This window comes from Oryctolagus cuniculus, chromosome X (assembly GCF_051225735.1).
Source record: "Oryctolagus cuniculus isolate XC-2025 breed Fujian yellow rabbit chromosome X, ASM5122573v1, whole genome shotgun sequence".
NCBI lineage: Eukaryota > Metazoa > Chordata > Mammalia > Lagomorpha > Leporidae > Oryctolagus > Oryctolagus cuniculus.
In genome coordinates, this window is record NC_142888.1 from 74807921 (window position 1) to 74822533 (window position 14613).

A 14613-nucleotide genomic window follows, 5' to 3' on the forward strand; every position below is an offset into this window, starting at 1 on the left:
AACCGGGACTAGAACCTGGGGTGCCAGCGCCGCAGGTGGAGGATTAGCCTAGTGAGCTGCAGCACCGGCCGCCGTATTGAATTTGATAAAAACTAACTAGAAATTAAAATAAGTTTTAAGTGTTAAACACAAAAGGAGATGCTAATAGTACCTATAGTACTGTTAAAGGATTAAATGAACTCATGTGTATAAAATTCTTGAAAAGTGTCTGACACAGAGTGACTATTCAATAAATGGTCACTGTTTATCTTTTAAATTTTAAAATTTATTTTCATTTTTACAAAATGAGTGAAACAGATGCACAGATGTTTGATCTACTGGTTAATTCCCCAAATGCCTGTGATAGCTGTGACTGGGCTGGTATGAAGCCTGAAGCCAGGAACCCAATCCAATTCTACCACATGGGTGACAAGGACCCAAATTCTTGAGCCATCACAGCTACTTCCCAGGATGCACATAGCAAGAAGCTGAATTGCAAGCAGAGCTGGGATTTGAACCAGCTCTCCAAAATGGGAGAGTCTTAACCACTGAGCCAAATGCTCACCTCATTTTTATCTTTTTAAAATTTGATTTTTTGAATTAATTTTAACTGTGAAAAGCACAATTTAATAGCGTTGCTATCTAAATAGTAAAATACCAAAAAAATTACCCTTGCCATTATGACTATAATTTTGAATCATCTTTTAAAAATTTTTTTATTATTTGAAAAGCACAGTGAGAGTGAAGGTGGTGGAGGGAGAGAGATATTTTGCATCTGGCGGTGTGACACAGTGGGTTAAGCCTCTACCTATTACTCCAGCACCACTTATGGGTGCTGGTCTGCATCCTAGCTATGCCACTTCTGATCCAGCTCCGTGCTGATGTGCCTGGGAAAGCAACGGAAGAAGGCCCAAGCACTTGGGCTCTTGCCATCCATGTTGGAAACCTGGATGAAGCTCCTGGCTCCTGGTTTTGGCCTGGCCCAGCTCCAACCATTGTAGCCATCTAGGGAGGGAATGAGTGTGTGGAGATCTCTCAGTCTGCCTCTGTCTGTTTCTCTGTGTAACTTTGCCTTTCATTAAAAAACAAAAAGGATCTTCCATCTGCTGGCTCTCTCCAAATGGCTGGAATGGTTGAAGCCAGGAGTCAGGAAGTCCATCTGAATTTCCCATTTGGGTGGTAGGTGCCTAAGCAGTTGCACCATTTCTGCCTTCCCAAGCACATTAGCGGGGAGCTCTATCAGAAATAGATCAGCTGGGAGTTGAATTGTCACTCTGACATGTATGCTGGCATCACAGATGGTGGCTTAACCTACTGCATCACAACTCACTGTGCCAAACCTGCTATACCACATGCAGGCTTTTAAGTTGATTTTTTTAGTTGCTCTCCAAGGTAGACAGTATAGATAATGCTTTACAAATATGTATTTTTTTCTGTGGTATAGTGGCATGAATCTAAAATATAGTGAAACAAAGTTTAGTACATCTTATAATTAGATGACTAGTGATAATGATTATTTAAATCTTATTGGGATGAATTATACATGTTTTAATTTGCCTTTCTTATTTTAAAAAACTTTCAGATCTCTCGTGGAAGAGGAAGACCAACACATGAAATTGTCCCTTGGAAGCAGCGAAATGGGCCTCTCATCCCATTTGCAGTCTTCCAAGGCAGGAACCACACGCATCTTTACCAGCAATACCCACAGTTCTGTGGTATTACAGGTAATCTCAGCCAATCCTTCTATGGTATTAACATGGCTTAAAAAAACAACCTGGAGTTTTATGGTGTGAGATGTCAAAAGTCACCGGGAATGGGTCCAGGAACTTGCATTTCTAAACTCCAAAGTGATGCTGCATGTTTGGGTAACATAGAGTCTTCCCTTACTACCAACAGGGGATTGAGTCCATAACCCCTCTCCCCTCTCATACCAAAGTCCTTGGGTTCTCAAGGCAACTATATTAAATGATGAAGTATTTGTATATAACCTAAGTACCTCTTTCCATATACTTTACAAATCTATAGTTTATACTCCCTAATATAAGTAAGTGCATAGCTGTTACGTTATATTATTTAGGATATGATGGCAAGATAAAAAGTCTGTATATGTTTAGCATAGATACAGTCATCATAGGCATATGTTTATTTTCAACTCATGGTTGGTTGAATCCATAGATATGAAACTGATGGGTATGGAGGGCCAACTGTGCTATTAGAACTACTGTTCTAGAGGCAAGGACCGTCTTCCTCCAAGAAATGTTACCCTCTCTATGATATATATTATAAATTATTACATTGGAGAGATGTTGGAAATTGCCTAAATTTGCATCAATAGGGAAATGGTTACATTAATTATATTGCGTCAAAACTATGCCATACTCTCCAGTCACTAAAAAGAATGAGATGGGTATATATGTGTTGAATGGAAAGACTATGAGATATTAAATGAAAAAAATTAACAGGAAAATATGGTATATCCGTACAGTGGAATATGGATTAGGTGTATTCATAAAAAAATGAGGTACTGATACATGGTACCATATGGATAAACCTTGGAAACACTATTCTAAGTGAAAGAGGCTAGTCTCAAAAGTCTATGTTGATGAAGTATCCAAAATAGGCAAAATTACAGAGACCCAAAGTGCACTCATGTTTGTTTAGGGTTGGCAAAATTGGGTGAATATGAGAATGTTAGCTAAAGCACAAGATTACTTTTCCAAGTGAAGAAAATACTCTGAAGTTGACTGTGGAATTAGTTGCACTTATCTGTGGATATACTAAAACCATTTATTTGTATACTATAAATGCTTGAATTGTATATGAATTATATGTCAATAAAGCTGTTAAAAATAACAGTGATATATATTATATAATTCTTTATATTTGTAGAAAAATATACAGTTTGTATACATAGACATGAAAATGAATGCATAACAAAAAGTCTGGAAACATTAGTGAGGCTGATAAAGCCATGTTTTGCTCTATATATTACTACACTGTTTTGTTTTTAACAGTGGAAATATTTTTCTGTGTGTCCTATGTAATTTTAGAAAGAATAGTTGACAAAACAAGCATAGTTGGATCTTAGAGCCCTTAGCTCTGTTTTTTAGCCCATTGTTCCATGCTGGTGGTAAAAACTAGTGATGTGAAAGTAACCTGAAAGTTTTTATTACTTTAAGATCTTTGTTCAGCTGATTTTTTTTTACATTATTTTAATTTCTGTGCTGACAGACCTAGCACTCTATATTGTTGAGAAACCTTGTATTCTCTGTTTAAAACTCTATTGAAAATTATGTTCTCACAAGTTGTTGTTTTTAGGCCAGGCACTAACAGTTCCTTTTGGTATTTAATCTTACATGTATGGTTGTCAAGAGAACAAGCTAGAGAAGTGTTCAATATGTGTAATGTTATCATCATTTTAAAATTAGTAATAACGCCAACCCCATCTTCAGAAGGCATTGAAAGTTCTATGAGGGGAACAGATCCTTGGGGAGAAACTGCTAAGCAGTCTCACTCCGCAGGATTTTCCCCTGCTTAACTGAAGTGAAAAGGACATGGGTTTCAACTCAAACTGAAATTCTAGTTGTACCACCTATTTGTGTGACTTTGGGAAAGTCATTTGTCTTCTCTGGGTCATCTTCTTCATTTAAAATCTGGGTAAAAGATTCTAGGATTGACTATCACAGTTCATGGAAAAGTAAGGTACATAGTAAATTAATTTCTTACATTGAAGCTAAACAGAGGAGGTGTCAGAGGAAATAGAAATGGGTCAGAGGTGATTGGCGCACCAAATAAATTTTCTATTTGTTTGACTTGAGTGACTGTAGTGGATTATCCATCTCGAATAATCAGACTTCAGCAAACTAAATTATCAAAGTACCTAAAAAGACATCTGATACCTAATAGGCTTGGGTTCCTAGCACCTGGAACATAGCCCAAGGGAATTCATGATGGAATTAGCAATGCAAATTATTTCTACTCAAATAAGGAAGATTAACTGGGGTTAGCTGAAGTAGTGATTTGTAAAGTCTAGGATTATATTTTTTGTCACTCCTTGACTACTGCTTTACCTGTAGTTATATCTCATGACCATCTTCCATTCCCTGTTGGAACAAGGAGGCTAAACCAAAGTACCACACTTCAGCCTGTGGCAGAGTATATTTAGTGTAGACTTCTTATGTAGGTAAAAGGAAATAATTTTCTGATTATTTTCCACGCTTACTCAAACCCATAAAGGTTGAAAATTTCTACTGATTTGGTTATCTAGGCTGCTAATTGACATTTTTCTCATTTTAAGGTCAGTGCATATCAGACTGCTCTTTTCAGGTTTTCCTCTATGTTAGCTGTTTAGAACTAAAATTTTGCAGAGAAAATAAAGTCCATGTAAGATATTTTTCTATAGACTTAAGTTATTGTTTAGCTAATAGAATGTTAAAACAGTAGGCTGTTCCATGAATCTCTACAGGTTAATGTGTTGCGTTGCACTGGGTTTATTTCAGTGTTTATCCTAAAGTAAACATGTGGTTTGGTGATCATGGTCGTGTTGTAGAACTATACCCTATTTAAAAACTTTATGATCATAAGATAAACAATGTAGTGCTCACACAGGAAGCAGGCATAATGATTAGGTCAAATTACGTTTTTATAAAAGAGGAGCTAAATCTAAATTGTTGAGATTTTTTTAAATGACAGTGACACTTTTTCTTCTCAGTTCCTGAATGGCAGCTAGAATATAGAGAAATGGGTCTATAGTTTCTCCTGGTCATAGCTCTTGGGATGTTCAGGTTGGAGTACAATAAGCTATTCTTATATTTTCAATTGAGTGTTTATAAATTGAAAGAATGCATAGCTCTTTCCCTTTTTAGGTCAGTTTAGTGTTATTATTGCATTCTCAATTGTATATTACTGTTTACTTAACATGTGTTGAAGTGATACATGGGAGAAGCCTATCCAACTCTAGAGTTGCATATTCTGTGATGACTAATTTCAGTTTCTGACTGTTGGTGGTGTGTAGCAAAACAATTAATTAATTATTGATCTTGCAACTTAGGTTAACTGACTTACTAGTTCTAGGAGCTTTTCTGTAGATAGTATGGAATTTTCTATATAGGTGATCATTTTGCCTATAAGATAATTTTATTTCTTCGTTTCCAGGATTTTATTCCTTTTTCTTACTGCACTGAGTAGAACCTCTAGAAAAATGTGAAAGTGACGGGGGAGTATATTCTTGCTTTGTTCTTGATGGTAGGGGTAGGAGGACTTAGTCTTCAGCTATGATGTTAGTTATATGTTTGAGGAAATTCCCCATGAAGTGTGCTGAGAGATTTTTAAAATTGTTAATCGATGTTGGATGTTTTTCAAATGCTTTTTAAGTAGCTATTGAGTTGATCTTACTGTTGTTTTTTTTTTTTTTTAGTTTGTTTATATGGTGAAATACACTTTTCCTCAATACTGAGACAAAGTCCTTTTGTGTACTCTACCTAAGGCCCCAGCAACACAAAGTTACTCCACTCCTGTGGTTTGAGTAGGAAGTATTCCTAGACCTTTGTGAGCCTTGACAGGTGTACCTGTGTTCCATTTAGGTGGTTTTTCCTCCTGACAAATGTACTTACTCAGTTGAATACTCAAGGGCGAGTATTATCAGATCTCCAGGGTACCCTTTCCATGCAGATCTCTTCTCTCGTATTCTGTTCTACAAACTTAGCTGCCTTGATTTCCCCAGACTCTCTGCCCCAGGAGAATGTTGTGTTTTGTCTGAGTCCCCACTCTGGGTACCTCTGTCTGGAATTTCTAGGAAGAATGCTGCAACACTTGTAGGGCTCACCTAACTAGTGAGCCCTTAATTCGTTTCTCATCTTTCACAGCTCCCTCTCCTTCAATATTTAAATTTTTTCATACTAGAGGTTTTTTTTTTCTGGTTTTAAGATATTTCAGGAGGTAACGTAAATCTGTTTATTCATGTTCATTCACTGGAAACAAATTTGTAGGATATAATTAAATGGTAAATTGTGAAATCCAGACTAAAGAGACCTAATTATTTTAGAAGATATTTGATTAAAGATAGCTTTATAGAGGAGGTAATATTTGAACTAATCTTTGAAAATAGGAGAACATCCCAATGAAAAGTACTGGCATAAATAAAGTGCTAGAAAAAGAGTAATCCTGGTTTTTACCAGTGAGACAGTTTAGAATATATTAAGTAAAGATTTCAACAGTTTGCACCCACACAGAAACACAAAGTGTAAAATACTGTTTGAGTACTAGTTATAGCATTAATTCACATTGTACAACACATGTTAAGTATAGGATAGGTTTGAAAGTCTTCCTAGAGTTAAATAGGATTAAAGATAACAGTGAAAGCAAAAAGTAAATATATAGAAAAACAGATGAGAATTGTGGAGGCAAGTGATGTATTTTTCCTTTTTTAAAGATTTATTTATTTGAAAGTCAGAGTTGCACACAGAAGGAGAGGCAGAGAGAGAGGTCTTCCATCCGCTGGTTCACTCTCCAATTGGCCTCAACAGCTGGAGCTGCGCTGATCCAGAGCCAGGAGCCAGGAGCCTTTTCTGGGTCTCCCATGCTGGTGCAGGGGCCCAAGGAGTTGGGCCATCTTTTATTGCTTTCCCAGGCCATAGCAGAGAGCTGGATCGGAAGTGGAGCAGCAGGGTCTCGAACCGGTGCCCATATGGGATGCTGGCACTGCAGGCGGCGGCTTTACCTGCTACACCACAGGGCAGGCCCCCAGCAGTTTTCCTTTTAATATGTGCATAGATGTAGAGAAAGGACTCCTTCTTACATACAACAATGTGTGGGTGTAGAGGAAACTTCTCTTTAGACAGAGCTGCGATATACAGGAACAGGACAAGATATTAAGACTATGAATTGACAGATCGCATTGGGATCAAGATAGTAATGATCTGGAATACAATTAACAAATATGGGATCGAACAATACTGGGATCATTCATTTATGCCTTTGAAAATAAATGTTCTAAAATATAAAGGCAACTATTTTGCATTCAGGGAAAATAAATGTAAAATCTCAAAAGCAGATACGTTCCCAAAGGCAGAAAAATGAAGCATAGAATAGAAGATACACAGAATGTGATAAGTCATCTAGGCACTGCAGCTTCTTCACTTTTGTGGTCTTCCGTTTAAAAAGAGAAAGTAAAATGACCAAATATGTGAAGAAGATAAAGGCTCTTGGTGTCTCAACTGAGCTATCTTGCTTTTGAGGATTTTGTGCACGCCTGCACAAATAATTTTAATGGAATGTAGAAGGAATGTGAAATGACAGTTAATACAAGAAGCATTAGCCATTCCTTTTTTTAAGAGGGGAAAATAAGAAATATAAAATAGTAGGAATGGAGCTCACCAACTTCACTCAATTCCAAATGTAAAATATTTGTAGAAATATTTTAGGGTAGGAGAGCTTAGTAAATGAGCCAAGAGTTCTTTTTTATTTTTTTTTTAAGAAAGTAACTGATTGTATCCAGTTATTGCCTTTGACCAAATAACCATGATTGTTTTTCATGGCTATTATCTACATATGCTTTAGGGAAGTTCAAAATTATTTGGTGACTAAAAATAAAGGAGGAATACAGTACCTAGTCTATTCTCATTAGTGTCTTCACATCTTTTTTTCTTACCAGTACCTAAGGTATGATATTTCTCCCAAGACAAATCAAATCTTTTGATTTGCTAGAAGTATCAAAACTTTAAAAATACGCTCTTTAAACCATTATCCACTTATAAGAATATCTTCCACAGATATACTTACACAAGTAAGTACATGTTTAAGAAGGTTCATTGTGCCACTGCTTATTATTATTGTAAAAGTTGAGAGATAACCTAAGTGTTCAGGCAGAGGAGAATAGATGAAGAACTTGTGATTACCAACACTATGTTTCTACCAAAAAGAATGAAGTAAATTTATGTGCACCAAGATAGAAGTCCATGTTATCTGCTGAAGTGAATTTGAAAATACACAACAGCATGTATTTTATCTCATTTTTAAAAAATTCTGTATTCCTACAAACATCTTCCACTTTGACTATGATCTTGTCTAAATAAGATTGGAGTCGGCGAACTCAAAAGACTTCCACAGCCTTGGCAACTCATGACAAGAGCCTAGGGAGATTACTGACGCCATAAACAAGAGTGTCAATTTGTTAAGTCAACAACAGGAGTCACTGTGCACTTACTCCTCATGTAGGATCTCTGTCCTTAATGTGTTGTACAATGTGAATTAATGCTATAACTAGTACTCAAACAGTATTTTATACTTTGTGTTTCTGTGTGGGTGCAAACTGTTGAAATCTTTACTTAATATATTCTAAATTGATCTCCTGCATATAAAGACAATTGAAAATGAATCTTGATGAGAATGGAATGGGAGAGGGATTGGGAGATGGGAGGGTTGCAGGTGGGAGGGAGGTTATGGTGGGGGGAGCCATTGTAATCCATAAGCTGTACTTTGGAAATTTATATTTATTCTTTTTTTAACTTTTATTTAATGAATATAAATTTCCAAAGTACAGCTTATGGATTACAATGGCCTCCCCCCATAACGTACCTCCCACCCGCAACCCTCCCCTTTCCTACTCCCTCTCCCCTTCCATTCACATCAAGATTCATTTTCGATTCTCTTTATATACAGAAGATCAGTTTAGCATACATTAAGAAAAGATTTCAACAGTTTGCTCCCACACAGAAACATAAAGTGAAAAATACTGTTTGAGTACTAGTTATAGCATTAAATCTCAATGTACAGCACACTAAGGACAGAGATCCTACATGAGGAGTAAGTGCACAGTGACTCCTGTTGTTGACTTAACAAATTGACACTCTTGTTTATGGCATCAGTAATCACCCTAGGCTCTTGTCATGAGCTGCCAAGGCTATGGAAGCCCCCTGAGTTCACTGACTCTGATCATATTTAGACAAGGCCATGGTCAAAGTGGAAGTTCTCTCCTCCCTTCAGAGAAAGGTACCTCCTTCTTTGATGACCTGTTCTTTCCACTGGAATCTCACTCGTGGAGATCTTTCATTTAGGTTTTTTTTTTTTTTTTCCCCAGAGTGTCTTGGCTTTCCATGCCTGAAATACTCTCATGGGCTTTTCAGCCAGATCCACATGCCTTAAGGGCTGATTCTGAGGCCAGAGTGCTGTTTAGGACATCTGCCATTCTATGGGTCTGCTGTGTATCTCACTTCCCATGTTGGATCATTCTCTCCCTTTTTGATTCTATGAGCTAGTATTTGCAGACACTATTCTTGTTTATGTGATCCCTTTGGTTCTTAGTCCTATCATTATGATCAATTGTGAACAGAAATTGATCACTGGGACTAGTGAGATGGCATTGGTACATGCCACCTTGATGGGATTGAATTGGAATCCCCTGGTATGTTTCTAACTGTACCGTTTGAGGTAAGTCAGCTTGAGCATGTCCCGAATTGCACACCTCTTCCCTCTCTTGTTCCTAGTCTTATATTTAACAGCGATCACTTTTCAGTTAAGTTTCAGCACTTAAGAAGAATTGTGTATTGATTACAGTATTCAACCAAAAGTATTAAGTAGAACAAACAAAAAAAATACTAAGAGGGATAACATATTAAGTTGTTCATATTTATTTTAAAAAGTTAAAAATAGAATAAAATCTTGAAGTACAATATGTACTGAACAATTAACAGTGGTTACTTTTAGTAAGTAGAAGATGTGGGCTTTTAGTTTTCAACTAAATTTGAGGGAGTAAAAAACCCAAGGCCTTGGGAACTAGTTTTTCTTTCCCAAACTGACTCAATTCCTTTTCTCTTACCTTAACCTTTTTCATCTTACCTAAACAAATGGGGCACAATTCATTTCATTAATGGGAGAAATGTCATAATTTCTGGTTTATAATTTTTGGCCACAAAATTTAAGTTATACACAAGGAGACTACATGGATTTAAAGTACATTCTGTGGTTTCGGACTTAAAATATAATTGTTGCTGTTGTTGTTCATGTTGTTGATTGAACATGGGGAATTGAAAAATGCTTGTCTCTCAGCTGTTCCAGTTACCGGTTTCTGTTTTCACTTGACCCTTTTAATCTTCCACCCCAGTGTCATCATTTGATAATTACAATTATTCATCCACATTTGAAGGTGAATACCATAAACTTATTGCATTTGAGACTTCATGTGAATTTTAAAAGAACACTTCTCCAGCATGAGAACATTCCCTAAAAATTGACATCTTTTGCAAGATGAGTTGTTCTTTTACTGTTCTTAGAACCGTTTTTATGGAATGCATGAAACTGTTCTCTTAACATTAATAAAAATAAAAATAAATAAAATTACTTATTTGTGAAACAAAGAGAAAAAGAAAGAGCTTCCTTCCACTGATTCACTTCCCAAATTCTTGCAGTGGCTAGGGATTGTGCCAGGGCTGCAGCTGGGAACCAGGAATTCCATCCAGGCACTTAACTACTTTGAGCCATCATTGCTGCCTCCCCAGGTCTACATAAGCAGGAAGCTGGAGCCAGGAATCCAACCCAGGCACACTGATGTGGGACGTGGGTATCTTAATTGCAGTCCTTCCCTGCTAGGTCAAATGGCAGCTCAATTCTTACTATTCTGAATAACAAGGACAACAGACAAATCAGCAGTGGAAACTGAAAATAGTGGGGTGGAATGTGTAACATTTGTGTCTACAAAGGAAAAAAAGGCCTTTTGGAAATATGTTATATTTGTGAATAGGAACATATGGCAATTATTGTCAGAGAAAGAAAACTATGATACATAATTGCATTTTAGAGTATACATGTGATGCATAAATATTTTGGCATAAAATATTCATCTTCATAGAGGGTAAAGAGGGTTGATTAAGTAAGTGCTTTGAATGTCCAGTTCTGTAGATTCAAGCATTTTGTAAAAGATTTGTTTATTTGATACAGAGTAACTGGGAGGGTTGGGGGAGGTAGTGTGTGTGGATCTTCATCTGCTGGTTCTTTCACCAAGTGGCCACTAGAGCCAGGTCTGGGCCAGGCTGAGCGAGGAACCAGGAATTCCATATGGGTCTCCCACATGAATGGCAGGGGCCCCAGCACTTGGGCCATCATTTTCTGCTCCCCTAGGTGTGTTAGCAGGAAGCTGTATGGGAAAGGGTGCAACCAGAACTCAGACCATTCCTTCAACATGAAATGGTAGCACAAAATCATAAACAGTGGCTTAACTCACTGTGCCACAATTCCATCTCTTCCTTATTTGTTCTTAATATATTTTTTAAAAAGATTTATTTTATTTATTTGAAAGGCAGAGTAACAGAGATGGAGGGAGGGAGGGAGAGAAAAATAGAGAAAGAGAGGGAGAGGGAGAGAGAGAGAGAATGAGAATGGGAATATCTTACATCTACTGGTTCACTCACCAAATGACTGTATTGACTGGGGCTGGGCCAAGCCAAAGCCAGGAGCCTGGAACTCCATCCGGGTCTCTGACATGGGTGGCAGGAATTTAAGCAATTGGGCCATCTTCTACTGAATTCCTGGGCAGATTAGTAGGGAACTGGATCAGAAATGGAGCAGCTGAGATTCCAACTGGTGCTCTGATATGGGATGCAGGTGTCACAGATGGAAGCTTGTGCCACAAAGCTGGCCCTGTTCTTTATCTAAATGTCTTAGTTTTATCTTTTTTATACAACATAATAAAATTTACCACATATAACGACATGTTTAGTTTTTCTTCTCCTAATCATTGTTCCAAATATGTTGCACTACATTAATATTAGAAACAGAATTTTAGCAAGAGAGATGTATAGCCTCATCTTACCTTGCTTAGTAGCTCAACTCATGCCTTTGTTATAGGGCTTTGACCAGCTGCGGCTTGAAGGATTGCTTTGTGATGTGACCCTGATGCCAGGTGACACAGATGATGCCTTCCCTGTGCATAGAGTTATGATGGCATCTGCTAGTGATTACTTCAAGGCTATGTTCACAGGTAATTTGACTTTTAAACTCTGCATCCTCATTTAAGAAATAGGAAAACCCCGTGTTTCTATCTAAATTAAGACATGGCATTCAGTTGTTGTTGTCTGTCTGTAAAAAAGGAAAAAGTATCAAAAGGAATACATAACAGTATGAATGGTTGTGATTACCATAGGTTTAACATGAGAAATTGATGCACTTTTTCATGCTGTCTACTTTTATTTCAGATTGTAGAAAAAATGTGTGACTAGGCCACCAGAGAACCTGTGTCCCAGGAATACAATCTTTAGTCCTTCAAAAGATACTAAGTGACAGGAAAACATTTTGGAAGCACTTGCATCATATATGACCTCCATTAGTATAAAGATAATCCTTTTTAAGTACTCTCTTTTAACTGTAAAATATGCAGAAGCTAACCCTGATAGAAATGCTTACACAGAATGAGACTTCTCCTTGATTTTATTGCATCTAATTAGCAGCAGAAGTGAATTTGACCTTAATTATCCACCTTCATTTAATTGAATGTCTTTATTTCAGGTGGAATGAAAGAACAAGATTTAATGTGCATTAAGCTTCATGGTGTGAGCAAAGTCGGTCTAAGGAAAATTATTGATTTCATTTATACTGCAAAACTTTCTCTTAATATGGACAACCTTCAAGACACACTGGAAGCTGCTAGCTTTCTACAGATTCTGCCAGTTTTGGACTTCTGTAAAGTATTTCTCATTTCTGGGGTAAGATATTTTCCAATCTTTTTCCTGAGGTAGATTCGATGTGGCCTGTTTGTATCAGGGCTGGTGAAATCTGCTGTGTAGACATGTCAAACTCTCATAGTTAGACTGGTGTCATGTGGTCTGGAAACTTAAGCTGAGATTAAAACAAGTACTTTTTTTTTTTTTTTAACAAAAATGGAATCATTTAATAAAAGCAACTGTGCAAGTATATGACATAAGATAGTTATAGTGTTTGGTAAAGATATGCAAGTATAACTTAACCTGTTTGATAATGTTATATACTCTAATCTGGTTTTATTCATCTTAATGATTTTATATAAATATACTTCTTATAATTACATGGAAAAGTAATCTGAGCTTCTAGAAGTCTTTAAAAATATACTGGGTGATGTTTTTCTTCCTTTAATTTATGAGTTTAGTATTTATGCGCAAACTGATAAGGATATGGGTTTTGATTTCATACAAACATCACTCCCTGAATAGTGTTTACCTGTTTTTAATAGATAAGTGGCCGTCAAAGAAGGATGTACTTTTCTATGAAGGGAGGATAGAACTTCTACTTTGTTTATGGCCTCGTATAAATACTGATGGAGTTTGTGGATTCTAAAGGCTTCAGTAGCCTAGGCGGCTCATGTCAAGAGCCTCTGGTGATCACTGATGTCATACATAAGAGTGTTAACTTAAATTAACAACAGGAGTCACTATGCACTTACTTCCCATGCAGGACCTCTGTCCTCAATGAGTTGTATTATGAGAATTAACTGTAAAACTTGTTCTCAAATAGTTTGTGTGTGTGTGTCTGTGCATATTGTTGAAATCTTTCCTCAGTATAAATTTAATTGAAAATGAATCTTAATGGAGAATGGGACTGGGAATAGGAGAGAGAGGAGGAGGTGGGTGGGTGGGAGGGCAGGTTTAATGGGAACCATCACTATAGTCCTAAAGTTGTACTTATGAAATTTATACGTATTAAAAAATGGTTTCTTTGGGAAAAAATAGATAAGAGAGGGCACATACAACTAGCAATCTATTAAATGCTTAGTCATCAGTCATGTACTTCCCTTTTAAAGATGGTGTTTTATTTTAGTTGAGACTTAAATTTTGCTTCTCAGAAACCAAATTCCTCTGTTGTACAAACATATCACCAGCATTTCCAGGATTCATAGGTTTTGATTTTGTGATTAAAAAGTTATGACAGTAGTAATTTTGATACGTTTTCCAGTTCAATATGCTGATGAATTACACATTGTTCTCTAATTGATTTTAACTCATATGAACTTTAATATTGGTAAATAATGGCTGTTGTTAAAAACCTTACATTTTTTGAACATGGAACCTGTTTTAAAACACTAAAGTTCAAGAGAATGAGTCCTTAGTTTAACAAGGTACTCTTCATCTTAAGACGTCAGTCAATAGCTAATAAAACTAAGACATTGAAAGTGTGTTTTCCTGTATGTTTGTTTCCATTTTGGATTACTCGCACTGATATCTCACAATAACTTGGAAAATTTTAAACAACATGCTCTTTTAAAAGGCTTTATGGCAGCACAGTGTTATATCCTTGAGTTGTGTTCTTTGTTTTACAAGTAGCCCAAGTGAAAGATTTTTTTTAAAAAAAAATTCTCTCACAAGCTAGGTTGTAGATTTTTTTTTAAATGTAATTATCTCTTATTTTAAGAACTGTGTGGTGAAGTCAGATGTTATGAGGAAATATTCTTATTTTTAATGATACAGTGCAATTAAAGCTCACATAAAGCACATTTGTGTGGATCAGGAGAAGCAGTGGTACATGAAATGTGAGTTAACAAATAACCCAGAAGGCAGTTAGAAAGTATTTTTGAACAATAGCTTTAAAAATGATACTAAAGCCACAATGGTGTTTGGGATAAAGATACCAGTTTTCTGTGACAGTATCAATGTCAGTAGAACAAGAACTCACCCC

At 36.5% G+C, this 14613-nt stretch overlaps 1 protein-coding gene across 11 annotated transcripts in view; it reads left to right on the plus strand.

The window, feature by feature from the left end:
- The window catches only part of KLHL13 (kelch like family member 13), a 189197-nt gene that overhangs the window by 151173 nt on the left and 23411 nt on the right, over positions 1–14613 (plus strand). For all 11 annotated transcript variants that reach the window (XM_089323802.1, XM_008272916.5, XM_008272917.5 and 8 more), the window contains 3 exons: positions 1562–1703; positions 11818–11950; positions 12475–12671. In XM_089323802.1, the coding sequence (XP_089179928.1) occupies positions 1590–1703; positions 11818–11950; positions 12475–12671 (444 nt within the window). In that variant the 5' untranslated portion in view covers positions 1562–1589. The remainder of the gene's footprint in view (positions 1–1561; positions 1704–11817; positions 11951–12474; positions 12672–14613) is intronic.